Source organism: Myotis daubentonii, chromosome 4, assembly GCF_963259705.1.
Source record: "Myotis daubentonii chromosome 4, mMyoDau2.1, whole genome shotgun sequence".
Taxonomy (NCBI): domain Eukaryota; kingdom Metazoa; phylum Chordata; class Mammalia; order Chiroptera; family Vespertilionidae; genus Myotis; species Myotis daubentonii.
Genome location: NC_081843.1, coordinates 84,210,898 through 84,230,614, shown reverse-complemented (window position 1 = coordinate 84,230,614; position 19,717 = coordinate 84,210,898). Strand labels below are relative to the sequence as shown.

The window sequence follows — 19,717 nt, the reverse complement described above, 5'->3', positions numbered from 1 at the left end:
GGCGGGGCCGCCCTGAGGCAGCCGGGAAAGGCCCGCCGAGGAGGAAGAGGCGCGGAGGCGCGCTCTGCGCAGGCGCGCGGTGCCCCGCCCCCCCCCCCCCCCCCCCGCGTCGGCTTAAGGCGGGCGGCGCGGGCCCTCCCACTCTTCCCCGCGCCTCCCGACGCCCCTACCCCGGCTTCACCCCGACGTCCCGGCGTGCGCGTCTTCCCGCCGGCCCGCAGGACCCGGGCCTCCGCCTGCCTGCCGGCCCGCCCGCCCGCCGCTGCGCCTCGCGGCCCCCGCTCGCGTTCACGCTGTCGCCAGGGCCAGCGCGGCCGCGGGCAACCGCTCCCCCTCCCGCACCCACCCCGCCCCCTCCCCGCCTTTTCCGCCCTCCCGTCCCCCTCCCCCGACCCGCGGCCGCTGCTCCAGATGAGGTGATGGCAACGGCCAACTTCGGCAAGATCCAGATCGGCATTTACGTGGAGATCAAGCGGAGCGATGGTGAGCGGCGCCGCCGCCCGGGCCGCCCGGGTCCGGCAGTCGGGTGTGCGGCCGAGGGACGCGGGCGCCGGCCGCCGGCCGCCCCATTGATTGCTCCGCCGGGCTGTGGGGGCGGGAAGGCGGCGGCCGCGGCGCTTTTGTGTGTGGCGTGTGTGCTAGTGAGGTCGGCGCGGGGTGCACCGTCAGTGCCGCCGCAGTGCCGAGGGCTGGGGGCGGGGGGCTGGGCCGGGGGAGGCCGGCGCGGAAGGCCCGGGTGTCGCGGGCCGAGTCTTTGGGGGCGCGGTGCCGGGTCCCGGGCCGGGGCCCCCTCGCTTCTCCCGCGATCTCCATCCTCCCCGGGGACTCCAGTCCGGGGTGGGGATAGGGCTGCGGTCTCGGTGCGGGATGACCCACCCTCGCGCTTCACCCGGTTCTTCTCATTTTCCGGCCTCGTCTCCGAGGCATGGGGGTTGGGGAGGGCGCGGAGGCGAGTGACCTCAGTATTTAGGGGACCCCGTGGGGCCGGGGCCGAGGCCGAGAGAGGAGGCCAGCCCCGTGGGTTTGAACTGCGGTGTGGTGGTCAGCGCTCCGCGGCGTTCGTTTCCCGAACAGGCCTCCCGTTTCGCTAGTCCCTCCCGTGGAAGAAGGATGCGGAGAGTGTCGTGCTCGGCCATGAATAAGGGTGGGGAGCCGGGGAAAGTATTCCATGAGCTTCTCATGCGAGGACTCCTGACGGGGTGGGGGTGGGGGTGGGAGACTGGGTGCGGGTGCTTTCACCCCTCGGGAGAGGGAACCCGGGGGGAGTGTAAGGCCGGGTGCAGGTACCTGCCGGGTTAGAGGGAAACCAAGGCCTAGGCTCCTGCATCTTCCTGTGGGCTCCTCTTGGGAACGGGTTTTCTGTCACCGGCGCGGGCTGGGGCGTGAGACGCCGGCCAGGCCTGGAAGTCGTTTCCGTTGCCGAGGAGGGGACGCAGAGGAAGAATTGGAGGTGTGCGGTGCTCCTGGCTCCGTCTGTCTCAGACCCGTGCTTTTAATTCACGGCTTATTGTTCACTAGCCCGGTCCGTGGTCATGTTGCTGTCACATCCCCACCCTCTTGGTTTCTACCAAGTTTGACCAAGTTATGTGAAACTAGATTGATTTTTTAACCAGGTATTTGTGATGTATTGGAAGACCGATACAGTTAACGATTTTTTTCCCTTGGTCATATTTGAGATAGTTTGTATTAACGACTGGGAGCATCATTATCCTGTATGTGAAAAGATCAGTTATACCACTTAGAGCTTTAGAAGTTACCAGTGACGGGAGTGAGAAAGCGATGTTTCCTTTAGTTGGGTTGGGGTTTCTTTATATCACTGTCTTCACATGACTTTCCTTAAGCGGTGCTGTTACTGTCATTTCTTAGGTGAACGTGGGCTCACTGTATACCAGCGGAAGTAAGAGACGGAATATTATTTAAAATTTTGGAGTGGCCCTGGCTGGTTTGACTCAGTGGATGGAGCCTTGGCTGCTCACTGAAGGGTCCCAGACTAGATTCCAGTCAGTCAAGGGCTCAGGGCCTGGTTGCGGGCTCCATCCCCAGTTGCGGGGGTGCCCAGGCAGCCTGTGATTCTCTCTCATCATTGATGTTTCTCTCTCTCTCCCTCTCCCTTCCTCTCTGAAATCAATAAAAATATATTTAAAGTAAAATAAAACTTTGGAGTTAATAAAATGTGTGAGTTCTTTACATTCTAAGTCTTTCACTATTCAGCGGTTCTCAACCTGTGGGTCGCGGCCCCTTTGGCGGTAGAACGACCCTTTCACAGGGGTCGCCTAAGACCATCCTACATATCAGATATTTACATTACGATTCATAACAGTAGCAACATTACAGTTATGAAGTAGCAACGAAAATAATTTTATGGTTGGGGCACAACATGAGGAACTGTATTTAAAGGGCCAGAAGGTTGAGAAACACCGTTAGGTGTTTATTTAACATCTATTAGAAAAAAGCAAACAGGATCATGACATTTGGAAGGGTGGGGGGGGGGGGAGATCTGGACTAATGTCTTTTTACTTAAACGTATGGAACTTGAAACAATTTTGGTTCCCTTAGGGTTCTAGGATAGAGGCTTGTAATACTCTTTCAGCCTTCATCTTCTACCTTCACTGGAAACTCAGGCATGTACGAGCTTTGTGTTCGTACATAAGTGCTAGTAACCTGAAGTCAGATTTCAAAACAGTTTGCCCATGAGAAATAATGGAAGTCATTACAGTGTGTATTATTGTAACCTATAGTCATGTACATCTTTGTGCACCTCAGATGCATGATGGTATTTGATGGGAGGTAAAAATTAAGTAGAGAACTGGAAGAGAATGATTATTTGCATTGGATGGTAATGTTTCACAGTGGAAATTGATTTTGGGGCGACTCCCCTTAAGCTTTGCCTTTTTCACTTTAAAGAAACTGTTTTGTTTCCTCTTTTAAATAGCAGATCTGTATTGGGCAAAAACACTAGTGGTTATTGTAACAAAAATAAACTTTGTAGTTGGGTGAGCACTATTGCCATTGTGTGATTGCATGAGACAATGGAAATCACTAGTGAAGAAGGGCTGCTATTAACTGGTGACTTGATGCTTGCTAATGGTGATCTTTGTCCTTGTTTTAGAGTACGCTTTTCCCATCTGTGATGCTCTTTATTAATAAAACATATTCCAAGGGCAAACAGGTAAACTAAAATGGATTTATTCCTATCTTTCAAGACATTGCTCAAAACTAATCCCAGTAAGTCTTCACTAGTTACTAAAACCAGATGGCCAGTTAGCCTTTGAATCCTAAATCATTTTGTATCACTCATGAAACAGCATATTTCCTTAAGTATTAATATTTTGGTTTATTTATCCTTTTTTTTAAATATATTTTATTGATTTTTTACAGAGCAGAAGGGAAAGGGATAGAGAGTTAGAAACATCGATGAGAGAGACGCATCGATCAGCTGCCTCCTGCACACCCCTTACTGGGGATGTGCCCGCAACCAAGGTACATGCCCTTGACCGGAATCAAACCTGGGACCCTTCAGTCCGCAGGCTGACGCTCTATCCAGTGAGCCAAACCAGCCAGGGCTGGTTTATTTATCTTAATATTGTTTCAAACTGCACTAGAGAAGGGATGGAGTGGAGAATGCCATAGAAAGATGGCAGGCTACCCACACTCATTTCAAACAGTGTGTTATAGGATTAAAATACTAATTGATTCTTAAATTCCCTGAATTCATTTGTGTATCTCCCATGTGCCTAGCAGAGTTCTTTGCATGTAGTTTTTTAGTAAATCATTCATTATTGGGTTTTTGGTTTTCAAATATTTTTTAAATAATATTTTTTTATTGATTTCAGAACGGAATGCAGAGGGAAAGAAAGAGAAATATCAATGATGAGAGTCACTGATCGGCTGCCTCCTGCGCACCCCATACCTGGGATCGAGCTGGGCATCCAACATTATTTTAATTCAGATAAACTCTTATAAGGAAGTGAAATCCTCCATGTATGCTCATCCTGTGTTGCCACCTCCCTGCTCTAGCCCCCCACACCCCATACAGGCCTTTTAGTTCAGAATCCCAAGAGTTGGCTGAAATTGAGTGATCTGATAAGGTGAATCTGACTTATGGTATTTTAAGGTTAGATGTGACGGAGGTTAGGTTTGGACTTCTGAGATTGCTCCCAGATACAGGAGATAACATGGTATGAAATGAGACTGATTTCTGGAAATGGACACTCATGCATAATTTCTTTTCTTATATATGACTTCCTAGTATCTTTATGATTCAATTCCTTTTTAGAATCCAGTGACTAAAACCTAAATTACAATATTAACTATTGTGTGGCAAGATAGTCTTTATTGGGAAATTTTAAACTGCACTATTAAAACATTTTTTAAATGTTCCACAGTAGCTGTGACTATCCTTTTGGGACTAGAGGAGGGATGAGAAATGTTTTGAATTTTTAGAAGCTTTAATTAAGATGGGATTGTTCTTGGGCTCTCTTAGTCACAGTATTGACATATGTGATCTGAAGAGAATAATAGACTATTTCAACAAGAAAGGTCCTTGGAGTTAATCTAGTTCTTTTATAAATGTGGAAACTCAGTCCCAAGTAACCGTAAGTGACTTTCCAAGATTTATACAGAAACCAGACTACCAAGAATTGCTACAGTAAAGAGAATTCTCAGTTATTTGGGAACTACTATATAGCTTTCTACAGTCCAATCAAGATGTAGGAAATTGCTTCTCATTCATGGAAAAGCCACCAGAGAGCAGTTTTATAGAGGCCAATTGGAATAATCTGATAAAAAGTGGTGTGGTATGGTTAGAAGGTCACAAAACCCAAAATTGTGGGAGGAAAATACTCCTCTTTAAACATTCCTTAATTAAACATTGGTGAAAAGAGTGCTTTGATTAAGCACCTGAAATCCACAGGAAATTAAAGATTCCAAAGGACTCATTGAAGATCGTGGCACATAGGACAGGCAATCTTTAGAAAAGATTTTAAATGCCCTTCTCTACCTACTTTGCCACATTTATTCTTCTGCTAATTCATCTTTACAAATCATTATATGGGCTTTTAGAGAATAGATTTTATGAATTTAGTTAATAAATAAACCATTAAGCAATATAGTTGTTTAGGGACAGTTACGTTATTGATGATGATGGAGTGAGTGGAATGGGGGAATTTGTGGATTAATAATTTCCTTTTACATGATGGATCCATATATGTATTTGTTAGGCCTTCATAGTTTTTCAAACACGTTATCTAATTGGATCCTCATCGAAACAATATGAGATAAGCAGGGTAGGAAGCTGGTAGATTCATCATTATACAAGTTCATCTAAGGTTGAATTATTTGCCAAGATGAATTGATTAATAAAGGGCATAGCCTGGACCAAAGACTAATAAGTACATTCACTCCTAGCTCTCTCTTTAAGTGCAGGCAAATGTTTACTGTTGATGATATGAAGTTATATACTATTGTTTTTATTTGTTTTTTAATCCTCACCTTGAGCATATGCTCTGTTGATGAGAGAGACAGACATCAATGTGAGAGAAACATTGATCAGTTGCCTCTTGTTCACGCCAGGAACTCATAACCTAGGTTTGTGCCCGGACTGGGAACCAAACCCACAACCTTTTAGCTGTACAGAATGACTCTCCAATCAACTGAGCCACCAAGTCAGGGCCTTTTGTTTTGTTTTTTGAGATACAAAAGCTCCTGTAGTAAAATTATTTTTTCCTACTACCACCAGAGGCTCAGAAAACCTACAGTAGATAACATTGCTTAAAATTTGCCAAATTGGTGAGACAAACTGAATTCTGACTATAAGAATTGAGATTCAGCAAAGTTCTCAGCCTTTAAAGCTCTTTTCAATTATCAGCCATTAGTTGCTTCCAGAATTGCCACAGAAAACTAGGAATCTGTATTCATTACTCAGTCGCTTTATTCTCATGACAAAAATTTTGGAACTCTAGTGAAAGGTTGGCTATGTATCAACTTGTTTTATGTGTCATAATTTTAAAACTGGAAAAAAATAGCAAAGAGCCAGTTAAACCCGTGTCTGTTCAACCAGGGAACAAGGCGTGAGTGTGGAAAATCCAGTATTCTTTGAGAGATCATCGGGACCCATTCTTTCTAGTCACAAGTATATCATTAAAATTACATGAATCTTTTGCAAAGCTTAATGTTTTTATTCAGCTCTCTCTTTGATTTTAACGCTTCTGTCCTATAACCTAAAGTAATCTTTGAAAGTGTTTGTTTTGAGATCATAGTTATGATCTTAATAGATATAATTTTTAAGCCCTGGATAAAACTAATTTTCACTTTTCTGGTCCAGTTGTGGAGCAAGTATAGTTTAGGTTGCCCTTCCATCACATACCAACTCTTTTGATAAAAGTAATACTAATGTTATTATAGTACCTGAGTGAAAATAGACATTAGAATTTCACCATATTAAACATTTAGGTGCTTGATTACACATAGTTCATGCTGTGCCATGTATTTAATATAGAAAGCTATATAAATTCAAGTTCATGGTCATTGGGATTTGTGTAGTGAAAATTTAAAACAAAATGTATCATTTCATTGTTGATTAACCTTAAGTTTTGTTACTATCTCCTGAGAGTAAAATGAGGACAGAAGTGTCCCTTTTAAAAGTCATGCTTTTACGGCTAATCTCCTCCTGAGGCTTTTTCATTTTTCATACTACTTATTTTTCTCACTACCCTCAGCAATCAAGTTTGCAGTCAAATGGGCATTTACTTGGGGTGTGAGTAAGGGTATTTTGGTGAATAGACCTTAAATGATTGTACCATATCACAAAATTATGGGATCTCATAGTTCTGTTTTCTTACTGCACATTTAATTAAATGAAGTTTTATTAACAGCCTATTACATAATCAGGTATTCTGACAGGTGTTGGAGATACAAAAAAAGAATAAGGCACACACAATTTCTGCCCTCAAAAGCAACTGAATAAATGATGGATTCATACTGCCATTCTCTGTGTACATCATTATTACTTTCCTCTTTAGGTTAGGCTCTTTAGTTCTGAAGTTATGACATGTCTTCTGGATAGCAAATATATGCCATACATGCTGTCCCTTTTACCTCCTCTACCCGTGATCAGTATTCATTATTTCTCATGGTGTGCTTTCCAGATGAACCCACATTCAGCCTCAGAATTTTTAACCATTTGTACGCCATAAGCGTCAGTAGACGCAAGCAGCGGACCTTTTTTAATTAAATTCAAAGTATCATGGCAGTTAACTGGTTAATATAATTACTGCCAGTCCTGGTAGCCCCTGTCAGTCAATTGAAATTGGCCTTATTTGTCATTACCGGTCTATTTTCTATTCTCTAATACCCATTTGAGTTTTAACTTTATAATGTTTAATCTTTGTTTTGATAGCTACGGTAAAGGAAAAGGTTTATTCAGTTCTAAGTTTCTGGCAGACCAGCCACTGGCAGCAGGTTTCTCCCTAGATAATCCTGGGTTAGGGTGCTTGTAAACACAGGGACCAAGGAAAGCAGAGCATGAAAACAGATTCAGCCAGCTGCTGGTGCTTCTGTGTAACTTGGAAACAACCTCCCCACATAGGGCGGCCGAGGGACTAAAAGAATCAGACACCACCCTGGGCTCTCTTTTAGTTACTTTCAAAGACTTTTTCTCAAGGTTTTTATTGATTTTGGCGTGAATTTTAACCAGATTTCACCTATATAAAATTTTTTAGAGGAAAGACAGGATGATGATGGGACATACTTATGGTAAAATTTTCTGTGTCTACATGGGTCAAATAATGACCCTTTTTTTATTGTAAACTTTTGTTTTGTTTTTGTTGATCCTCACCCAAGGATATTTTTTCCATTGCAAGAGAGAGTAAAAGGGGGAGGGGGGAGGGGAGGGGGAGAGAGGAACATCAATGTGAGAGAGACACATTGATTGGTTGCCTCCTGCACACCTCTGACTGGGAATTGAACCCTCGACCCTTTGGTGCACAGGCCAACACTCTAACCACTGAGGCCATACTGGCCAGGGCTGATTATAACTCTTGGCCAGAAGCTGTTTACTCAGCCTCATCCAGATAACTTCCATACTACCACTTGTATCTTCCATACTACCACTTGAATTTTGTTTCTTTCTTAAAAAGTGAATCCAGGTGTTACTCTTAATCCCTGAAGGACTATAACATTTGTGCCCTGATAAGCCAGTTGCTTTGCTATATGAATAATATGCAGTATCATGTTTGATTTTCCACACAAGAAAATGAGAAACCTGTAAGATCGATGGTATCGTCCCGATTTTACAGAAGAGGAACGTCCTATGCTAGAGTATATAAACTATTATATAGTGTTTAAGTCTTATGAAGGCCCATATCAGGTATTTAAATTATATGCATTAGTCAAGGCTATGTGGTAAGTGTATTTTAGGGGTGTGGGATATGGATATATTTAGAGAACATATTGAAAAAGTGTAGTTGTGGGAGTTCTGTTTCTAGTCTGGATAGGGTTAGTAGGGGCTGCTCATTCAGAATTACCTGTGGGGCTTTGAAAAAAAAAAAAAGCAACCGCCTATCTATCACCACCAATACCTGAATTCTTTGCCTAGAGATTGTTAATTGGTCTGAAATGGAGCCCAGAGGTCAGTATTTTATTTTAAAACACCTCATATACTAGTGATTCCAGTGTGCATCCACGGTTCTGATCCATTATTTTAGAAAAAGTAGGAACTCCTAACAGTGATATGACAAGACTTCTTGGAGAGTGAATTTTAAATGGTCGGAGGAAGATGACCTGTAGATTATTTGGGGGGTGAAGGGCGGAGAAAGGAGGCATTCCATGCATGTGGCACGTGTTGGGAGGTCCCTGAGCTGGAAATGGGGGGCTCGTCAAGTAAAGGGCATTTAAAATAGGCAGACAGGAGGTGATAGATGAGGAAAATAAGGAAGGAGGGATAATCTAGGGCACCTTACTAAAGACTTGGAAACAAAGGTAAGGTGTAAGGCATCTTGGAATTAATTTCTAGGACACTTGGAAACTGCTGTAGCACTTAATCTCCTAAAAGCAGTAATAGGAGTTAGCTAGTGCTTAGAGATAGATTAGAGGGAGAGTAGTACTGAAAATGAGAGCTAGCAAGGGTAAGATTGCATCAGTCTAGGAGAGTGAGCAACATTTAAGGAACTAGTGAGATACAGAACACTGCTAACAGAATTGATGCTATATGGTGATATATCACTTATGCTGAATAAAGGACATATGTGTTGAAAGGAATGGATTTAACATTTGGAGAGTCTGAGTGTAGGTTATAAAGTCTCTTCAGTTCTGTTTAATCAAGCTAATCCTATTCATAGAGGGCTGTAGATCCTGTGTACAATGTAATATCAAAGAGCATCCAACTCAGGCTGCATATAGTTTTTGCCACTAAAATCTTAAAAGTAATGAGTTTAAGGTATGAGTCACTACCAGTAAATGTTTACATGTAGATTTGGAATTTACTTAAACTGGAGCTACCTGCTTTGTCTGCTTAAGAAGACGCAGTTATAGTGTATTAGCCAAGATCCTCTCCGAAGTCTTGGAAAGGAGTGGAAAGGAAAAACAGAGTACTTAAAGGATCTGGCTTCAGCTCTTTAAGGGATGGCATGTTTTGATTCTAGAAATGCAATTGTTCTCATTTAACTTTCCTTTGCTCTTATTTTTGGCCTGGTTTTTTTTCTGCCCTGGCTTTTGTCTTCCATTTTCATCCTCAAGATTCTGAACGTCATTTCAGTGTTTAGAATCTCTTAAGTGATATTTGCGTTTTAGGATTTCAGAAGGGGTGAGGGATAGTAGACAGAGCACAGTGGATTTTTAGGTGGTGAAATTATTCTGTATGATGCTGTAATGGTTGGATACATGTTATACATGTATCCCAAACTTTAGGTTGTTCGAAGTCAGAGCTACACTTGAAATAATGGACCAATTAATAACAAGAATTTGTAATACTTTAAGAATGAGAATCAACCATGAAGAGTTTCAGTTAAGGTAAATTTCTTCACTTTTGTTATGTTTATTCTACTAGTTAATAAGAGAAATTTAGGGTTTGCTGACAAAATTATATTAAATGAGCTGTATTGCAGTGAGAGGATTCATTCTATTTCTTTTTTTTTTTAATATATTTTATTGATTTTTTACAGAGAGGAAGGGAGAGAGCTAGAGAGTTAGAAACATCGATGATGAGAGAAACATCGATCAGCTGCCTCCTGCACATCTTCCACTGGGGATATGCCAGCAACCCAGGCACATGCCCCTGACCGGAATCGAACCTGGGACCCTTCAGTCCGCAGGCCGACGCTCTGTCCACTGAGCCAAACCGGTTTCGGCTATTCTATTTCTTTACTTTGGTCCATGGACATTTGAGTTTATAGTTCAGTTGCCAAGACAAATGTCCAAGCAGTTTGTTTAGAAGCTTCATCCTTGAGATCATCCAGGGTTGAATTTATCTGAACAAGAGTTTATCTTGTTTTAGTTAAACTATAGGGAATTCCTGCTGGAAGATAGGCATATGAAGTCTTATTATGTTGGGAGTGCAAACAGCATTCCAATTTTTTTTTAAGTTTAAATTTTAACCTATAGTTTACTATGGACTACTGCAGAAAAATGTATATAGTGATTTACCTATATGACTTTTAGGAAATGAGAACAAATTAGAGGCCCTAATTTGAAAGTCTTAGAATTTAACTACAGACAGCTCACTGATTAAATACTGCTATTGGAGAAAACTTGCTTATATTTTTACAATGAGAAAATTGACTTGTCCAAGGTCACCCATAAAGTAGAAAATACATTATAGCATAGATTGTCTGCCTCTAAACTCAATTTTCTTTAGGATTCTTTGTGTACTGTGGATGTTCCAGACATTGGAAGTCAGTACATTACTTAAATAATGCTTTCATTTTTCTTTCTGTGGTATAGATTGCTTTCGGGCATTTGCTGCATGACCATTGTGTGTCCCTTTATCCCATGCCTTTATAGGAATAAATGTAGGAATTTTTTGTAGAAAAGGCTACTGTATCAGTTGCAATATCAAAAATCTGTTTCACTCGATGCAAGTGCTCTGTGGCTCTATAATTTATTTTGAAAAGAAATTCTGGTCTTTTCCAGTCTCTCTGCCATTGCGTAAGTTTAGCCCCTCCTTGCTTACAAGCCTTTTAAAATTTAGACAAGTACTTATGCTCTCAAGTGAAAGAATGTTTATTAGATGAGCAGCTATATTGTCAGGAAAATATAACAGATTATAGCAACTTGCTAGGAGGTCCTCTGGTTTAATTGATCAATTTGGGCCTCTCTAGACTGAGTGATCTTTATTTTTGCAAAAACTCTTGTATGAAATTGTTCTTGGGATAATATATGGGTTGCATTTTTACTCCCTGCCGGGGTCCAACCCCAGCAGGTTCAGGGGTTCCCAAAGGTGTGGACGGAGTCGGCGAAGAAGGAAGGACACGGAGGCAGTGTTCAGTTGATCAGCAGCCTAGCCAGGATCTCTAGCCAGGATCTCCAGCCAAGTTCTGGTCTGGATCTCCAGAGAGGTTCTGCTCAGGATCTCCAGAGAGGTTCTGTCCAGGTTCTCCAGTCAGGTTCAGTCACCAGGTTCTAGTCAGGCTCTCCTGCCAATCTCCGCAGTCAGGTTCAGTCCAGGATCCCCTGCCATGCTCTCTCGCCAGGCTTTGCCTCCAAGCTCCGAGGCCAGTCCCTGTCCAGGATCCTCCGGCATGCTCTCGCCAGCGAAGTTCTTCTGTCTCTAGAGAACGTTCTGTGTAGGTTCTGTGCCTAGGCTCTGTCTCTCTTGGTCCTGTCTTCCAAGCCCTGTGTTCTCAGTTCTGTGTTCTGAGTTCTGTCTATTTCTGTCTTGTTACAACTGTATTTATACCAGTTGATTCAATCCTATCAATCTCTATTACAAAGGTTAGGGCGTTTCTTATCTCCATTCCAGGGAGAAAAGATTATGTAGTTTAAGCATGATTGTTCGTAGTTAAAGGGATCAATTACCCGCCTGGCACTTAGTTGAGGGGTTTTATTCCCTCCCTAACTTCAGGGGGAAATCCCTACCTGGGGATTCAACCTTTCTCGGAGAGGTGACTTTGGTTAAAACACAGCGCCAAGAAGGTGAGCAAACATATTAAGAACCATATGCCATATATGCCAGGTCCCTTGAAACAGCAAGGATGGACCGGCTCCTGGCAAATTCCCCCTTTTTTATTTTTTAAAAGCAAGCATTAAAAAGAAAAACCTCAAATGCTCTCTTATATCCATTTTAAGAGAAGGATTGGCGCTTTCTGCTATTACCTGAGTCCTGATCTATCACCCCAGGGAGAGCTCGCCAATCCTGCACTTTCCCAGGATAGAAAGGCTGCAGTGGGGTTAAGGATAAGGCTCCTTGGGCCTACCTTCTCCCATGCCATTACATTTACCTTTCCTTCCTCAGAAAAGCATGGACATACTTCTTGTATAAAACGTTCTGTCTGACTGGGAGTAACCTTAATTCCTCTGCTAGCAAGCACATATGTTAAAAGATCAATACGGAGTCTTTTTTCTTTAGACTCAGTATGGCACATCTTCTTAATCTAAAGATCAATACAGAGTCTTCTTTCTTTGGACTCAGTATGGCACATCTTCTCAATCTAAGTTCTGTACTATCCACCTTTTTACCCTACTTATCCTCTATAGGGGGGTCTGTAGCACCCTGGTGGAGTCCTATCCGTCCCGAGTGTGGGGGTTCTCAATGGGGGGGGGCTTACCTAGGGGAATCCTTTTCCAGGTGTTCCCAAAGGTGTGGACAGAGTCGGTGAAGACTATCCACCCTCTTCCTGCGGTGGAGTCCTATCCGTCCCAAGTGCGGGGCGCTTACCTAGGGGTCCCTGTTCGGGCGCCAGATGCCGGGGTCCAACCCCAGCAGGTCCAGGGGTTCCCAAAGGCGTAGACGGAGTCGGCGAAGAAGGAAGGGCACGGAGACAGCGTTCAGTTGATCAGCAGCCTAGCCAGGATCTCTAGCCCGGATCTCCAGAGAGGTTCTGCTTCGGATCTCCAGCGAGGTTCTGTAGCCATGTTCCCTCGCTAGGTTCTCCAGCCAGGTTCTGTCCAGACTCTCCAGTCAGGTTCAGTGTCCAGGTTCCAGTCAGGTTCTCCTGCCAATCTCTGTAGTCAGGTTCAGTCCAGGATCCCTTGCCATGTTCTCCCGCTAGGCTCTGTCTCTAGGCTCTGAGGCCAGTCCCTCTCCAGGATCCTCCGGCATGCTCTCTCCAGCGAAGTTCTTCTGTCTCTAGGCTCCGTGTAGGTTCTGTCTTCTTGATTCTGTTCTAAGTTCTGAGAGTTTCTGTCTTGTTACAACTGTATTTATACCAGTTGATTCAATCCTATCAATCTCTATTACAAAGGTTAGGGCGTTTCTTATCTCCATTCCAGGGAGAAAAGATTATGTAGTTTAAGCATGATTGTTCGTAGTTAAAGGGATTAATTACCCGCCTGGCACTTAGTTGAGGGGTTTTATTCCCTCCCTAACTTCAGGGGAAATCCCTACCTGGGGATTCAACCTTTCTCGGAGAGGTGACTTTGGTTAAAACACAGCGCCAAGAAGGTGAGCAAACATATTAAGAACCGTATGCCATATATGCCAGGTCCCTTGAAACAGCAAGGATGGACCGGCTCCCGGCAAATTCCCCCTTTTTTATTTTTTAAAAGCAAGCATTAAAAAGAAAAACCTGAAACGCTCTCTTGTATCCATTTTAAGAGTAGGATTGGCGCTTTCTGCTATTACCTGAGTCCTGATCTATCACCCCAGGGAGAGCTTGCCAATCCTGCACTTTCCCAGGGTGGAAAGGCTGCAGTGGGGTTAAGGATAAGGCTCCTTGGGCCTACCTTCTCCCATGCCTCTACATTTACCTTTCCGGCACCTTTCCTTCCTCAGAAAAGCATGGACGTATTTCTTGTATAAAATGTTCTGTCTGACTGGGAGTAACCTTAATTCCTCTGCTAACAAGCATATATGTTAAAAGATCAATACGGAGTCTTTTTTCTTTAGACTCAGTATGGCACATCTTCTTAATCTAAAGATCAATACAGAGTCTTCTTTCTTTGGACTCAGTATGGCACATCTTCTCAATCTAAGAATCAATACAGAGTCTTCTTTCTTTGGACTCAGTATGGCACATCTTCTCAATCTAAGTTCTGTACTATCCACCTTCTCACCCTACTTATCCTCTATAGGGGGGTCTGTAGCACCCTGGTGGAGTCCTATCCGTCCCGAGTGTGGGGTTCTCAATGGGGGGGGGGGCTTACCTAAGGGAATCCTGTTCCAGGGGTTCCCAAAGGTGTGGACGGAGTCGGCAAAGACTATCCACCCTCTTCCTACGGTGGAGTCCGATCCGTCCCGAGTGCAGGGCGCTTACCTAGGGGTCCCTGTTCGGGCGCCAGATGCCGGGGTCCAGCCCCAGCAGGTCCAGGGGTCCCCAAAGGCATGGACGGAGTCGGCGAAGAAGGAATGACACGGAGACAGGGTTCAGTTGATCAGCAGCCTAGCCAGGATCTCTAGCCCGGATCTCCAGCGAGGTTCTGTAGCCATGTTCCCTCGCTAGGTTCTCCAGCCAGGTTCTGTCCAGGCTCTCCAGTCAGGTTCAGTGTCCAGGTTCCAGTCAGGTTCTCCTGCCAATCTCTGTAGTCAGGTTCAGTCCAGGATCCCTTGCCATGTTCTCCCGCTAGGCTCTGTCTCTAGGCTCCGAGGCCAGTCCCTCTCCAGGATCCTCGGGCATGCTCTCGCCAGCGAAGTTCTTCTGTCTCTAGAGAACGTTCTGTGTAGGTTCTGTGCCTAGGCTCTGTCTCTCTTGGTCCTGTCTTCCAAGCCCTGTGTTCTCAGTTCTGTGTTCTGAGTTCTGTCTGTTTCTGTCTTGTTACAACTGTATTTATACCAGTTGATTCAATCCTATCAATCTCTATTACAAAGGTTAGGGCGTTTCTTATCTCCATTCCAGGGAGAAAAGATTATGTAGTTTAAGCATGATTGTTCGTAGTTAAAGGGATTAATTACCTGCCTGGCACTTAGTTGAGGGGTTTTATTCCCTCCCTAACTTCAGGGGAAATCCCTACCTGGGGATTCAACCTTTCTCAGAGAGGTGACTTTGGTTAAAACACAGCGCCAAGAAGGTGAGCAAACATATTAAGAACCATATGCCATATATGCCAGGTCCCTTGAAACAGCAAGGATGGACCGGCTCCCGGCAACTCCCCACACCCATTATAGCTGATATTAAGAGTTGACCCACCCTGACCAGTTTGGTTCAGTGGATAGAGCGTCAGCCTGCAGACTGAAGGCTCCCGGGTTCTGTTCCGGTCAAGGGCATGAGCCTTGGATGCAGGCACATCCCCAGTAGGGAGTGTGCAGGAGGCAGCTGATCGATGTTTCTCCTCATCGATGTTTCTAACTCTCTATCCCTCTCCCTTCCTCTCTGTAAAAAATCAATAAAATATATATATTTTTTAAAAAGAGTTGACTGCAAACAATATGGCCCTAAGTACGTGTATGTGTATATGTGTTCTTTGTATGGTGTTTGGGTGTAGTTGTGTTTGTTTGTTTTTCCATTTTGTTTCTATTCACCCGAGGATATTTTTTCCATTGATTTTTAGAGAGAGTGAAAGGGAGAGGGTGAGACAGAAAGAAACATTGAAGTGAGAGACACACATGGATTGGTTGCCTACCACATGCCCCATCCATGGCCCGAGCCTGCAACCAAGGTACATGCTCTTGACTGGAATCGAACCTGGGACCCTTCGTTCCTCAGGCTGACGCTGTATCCACTGAGCCAAACCAGTGAGGGTTGGGTGTAGTTTTATTAAGAGTCATATGATACCTTTAACCTTACATGCTCTTTTGGGTTTCATGAAGAGCCATTTCTTAACTAAAAGTAAGTAAAAGTAGGTGCTTCTTTCTCCATTCTCTAAATGTTGGTGTTCTTCAGGGCTTGTCTTAACTTCTCACACAGTATTCTCTCTCTAAATGCTTCTCTTCGGCCCAGTCTGGCTGCATACATGTACTGTGTGTAATCCCTTGGATGTCACATACCTCAAATTTAGCATGTCTAATATTGAACTCATTACTCACTCCCCTGAATCTACTTCATTATCTCTCATCACTTTTACCCTATTGCCCAAATTAACCTAGATGTCTTCGTTGACTCCTTGTCCTCTCTTAGTCTTGTATCCTATCATGAGGTACTCTAAATTCAACTGCTCAAGTACTTCAGTCCATACACTTTTTCCATCCCTCTTCTATAGCTTTGGTCAGGCTAGCATTATATCTTGCCTGTACTGTTGCAACAAATTCTTAATAGGTCTCTCCACCTTTGGTTGATTGCCCTTTCAGAATAACTTTTCAGACATATAAATCTGACCTCCTGAACGCCTGCTTAAATAAACATTTTGATTATTTCCTCTACCTCTATTGCTTTTTGGATAAAGCCCAACTCTAATATAGCTTACTTTAGACCCTAAACAAGCTGACCCCCCTCTCCAGTCTCATTTCTTGCCAATTATTTGAGGCACTCCAGACAGACACACTGAAGTCTTCTTAGAACACTCCACTTCTACCTAACCTAACTAACTGCTGTTGCTCCCTTTTGCCTCTGTTAAACATTCCATCCTTCTTTGATTCCTAGACCAGGATGGTTCCCCTACTCTGTGTTCTCTGAATCTCCTCTGTTTACTCTGTCAGAACACTTACAGGATTGTATTATCGGTTTAATTGTCTCTGTTTAGACTCAAGTTCCATTGTATTCCCAGCGCCTAGCACAGGAGCTCTACATGCTTAATAATCTATGTGCTTAAATGAACTTCTAGCTGATTGATTGAACTTCTATAAAGTTGCAAAAGGGTATATATTAGAAAGTCTCTATCCTACCCCTGTCCTCCAGCCACCTGGTTCTTCTCCTAACAGATATCATTATTACCAGGTTCTTGCATATTTGTGCAGAGATGTTTGTTTTGCATTTTTAAGCAAATGTGTATTTGTGTATATGTATCTATGTAATAGAGATATGTGTAAACATATAACTTTCCCTACAGATGGCATATTGTACACAGGTGCTCTTTAATTTTTATTTCATTTAATAACTATCTTAGAGAACCTTTGAGTACATAAGTAATAGCCTCATTGTTTTTCATAACTGCATTTTATTAGTGATTAAATATATAATTTAGATTGTGCTCAATCTATAGCTACTATAAGTCAATACTGTATTGAAGAATCTTGAACTGTTGTCATTTCTTATGTACATGACTATATATGTAGGATAAAGTCCTAGAAATGAATTGCTGGGTCAGGGAATTGTATATTTTTAATTTTTATAGATCTTGCCAGTTTGCTTCCATAGAGAGTGTGTTACCTTCCTATCTGCAAAAATGTCTGTTTCCTCATATCCTGGTCCACACAGTATGCAACATATGTTTTTGAGATTTGCTAGCTTGGATTATGGAGTTCATACTGTGCCTGTAGAATGTTGTGTGTTTTTTCTGAAGTTAAATAGCCTATAAAAGATAACATGTTTAACTTATAAAATGATTATGAGGTCCAGACATACAATTAAAACTTTTTTAAATATGTTTTTATTAATTTCAGAGAGGAAGGGAGAGGGGGAGAGAGAAAAAAACATTAATGATGAGAGAGAATCATTGATTGGCTATCTTCTGCACAGCCCTGACTGGGGATCCAGCCTGCATCCAGGGCATGTGCCCTGACCAGGAATTGAACTGTGACCTCCTGGTTCGTAGGTCGACGCTCAACCACACTGAGCCACACTGGTTGGGCTAATGAAAACCTTTTAAGTTCTGGTTTTGATAACCAGTATAGAAAAACAAGATGGCTTGTGTTATATCTGGTTGAGAAGAGAAAGATTTCTTTTAATTTTAAAATTTTTGAAAAATAAACATTATAGGTTTTAACTTAATAAATTTGAACAAACTACTAATGGATTGGGATTTCTTAAACTCTGAACACAGTTAAATTATGCTGATGATTATTTCCCTATATTTCTATCATTTTGTCGTTGGTTAACTCACTTAAGAAGATTCCTTTGTTATTGAGGCCAGAATTGATTAACTTAATCTCTTAAAGTCAGTTATTTCTCTGTTCTTTAAACGTTCTATATTTCCTTAATTTCTAGAAAATTATTTAAAACACTGGCCTTTTATTGGAAGGGTGATTGGATAAGAGTAATATATGTGTATTGTTTGTGTGTTCATTCAACCAATATGTTTTGAGTACTTTAGTTTGAGTACTTTAGGCAATGCACTAGGTATTGAGGATACAGCAGTGGGGGGGGGGGGGGGGGGACAACACAGAAAAACAGACCAAAAATTTGTGTCTGTATGGAGTTTTCATTTTTATAGAGGAAGCGGAAGGTACACACTATGTCACCCAATAATTTGTTCTTTGATTAATGGAAATAAATCAAATCAGCATATTTGTAGTTGAAGAGAGAAAGCCAGAGGAATGAGAAGAGACTTAAAATAAAGAACAAGGGGAGATTATCAGTGTATCAAGATTTTGGAGGACATAGAACAGCTAATTTTTTTAAATTGATTTTTAGAGAGAGGGAGGGAGGGAGAAAAACATCGATTGGTTGCCTCCTGCTTGGGATCAAGCCTGCAACCCGAGATATGCCCTGACCTTGTACCCTTACCAAGGATTTAACCGGCAACCTTTTTGTGGGCAGGACAATGCCCAACCAACCAAGCCACACCAGCCAGGGTGGAACAGATAATTCCTAACATGACCTTTCAATGCTTTATATGAACAGGTTCTTGCCTTTACTGTCTCATCTTACACACTTACCCCCTTGCTCCCAGGCCTTGCTGACCTTTTGTTTTAGTTTTAACCCAAGTGTATGTTTGTTAATTTTTAGAGCAAGAGAGAGGAGGAGGGGAGAGACTCCCATATACAAGGAACAGAACTTTCAGCCTTTTGGTGCACTGGACGATGCTTCAACCGAGCCACTCAACTAGGGCTCACTGCCCACCCCCCCTTTTTTTTAGTGACTTTCCTACTTAAGAGCTTTCACACAGATTGTGCCCTTCACCTAAAACTTTCTTCTTGCCCACTCTCCCTGACTACATTTTTGCACTTAGTTCTCAGCTTCAGTATTATTTCTGCTCTTGTTCAGAGGAGTCTTTCCTGGCTCTTATATCAAAATTTGATCTCTCCTCTTACTCTCTTTTAGTACACTACATTTCCTTAATAAATGTTGTCACACTTTGTAAGTACAGATGCTCCTCAATTTAGGATGATGTTATAGCCCAGTAAACCCATTATAAGTTGAAAATATTGTAAGTCTAAAATGCATTTAGACTTAAAATACACTAGAGGCCCACCGCCTCGCCACGCACGCAGCCCCTCCCACCTTGAAGACAGTTGTGGACAGAGATAAGAATAGTTCCCTGCCCTAACCTTTCCTTCTCGGGAGCACTTAAATTGACCTTCATTGTAAGAGGAAAATTGAACAGAGCAACACTTGTTCCCATGAAGAAATCATATGCAACACTTACTTGTTCCCTTGAAGAAATCATATGACGTTCAGCAGGTGCCTATAAAAACCCGACCACAGTGTTTTTATAATAGAGATAACCTACCGAACATCATAGCTTAACCTAGCTTACCTTAAATGTGCTCAGAACACTTATTGGGATGCAACCCCATCAAAAGTCAAAAGGCATC

At 42.8% G+C, this 19,717-nt stretch overlaps 1 protein-coding gene across 5 annotated transcripts in view; it reads left to right on the top strand.

The window, feature by feature from the left end:
• The first annotated feature begins 350 nt into the window (after positions 1–350).
• KIF2A (kinesin family member 2A) overlaps positions 351–19,717 on the top strand; it is an 81,396-nt gene continuing 62,029 nt past the window's right edge. For all 5 annotated transcript variants that reach the window (XM_059694558.1, XM_059694556.1, XM_059694555.1 and 2 more), the window contains exon 1: positions 351–483. In XM_059694558.1, the coding sequence (XP_059550541.1) occupies positions 420–483 (64 nt within the window). In that variant the 5' untranslated portion in view covers positions 351–419. The remainder of the gene's footprint in view (positions 484–19,717) is intronic.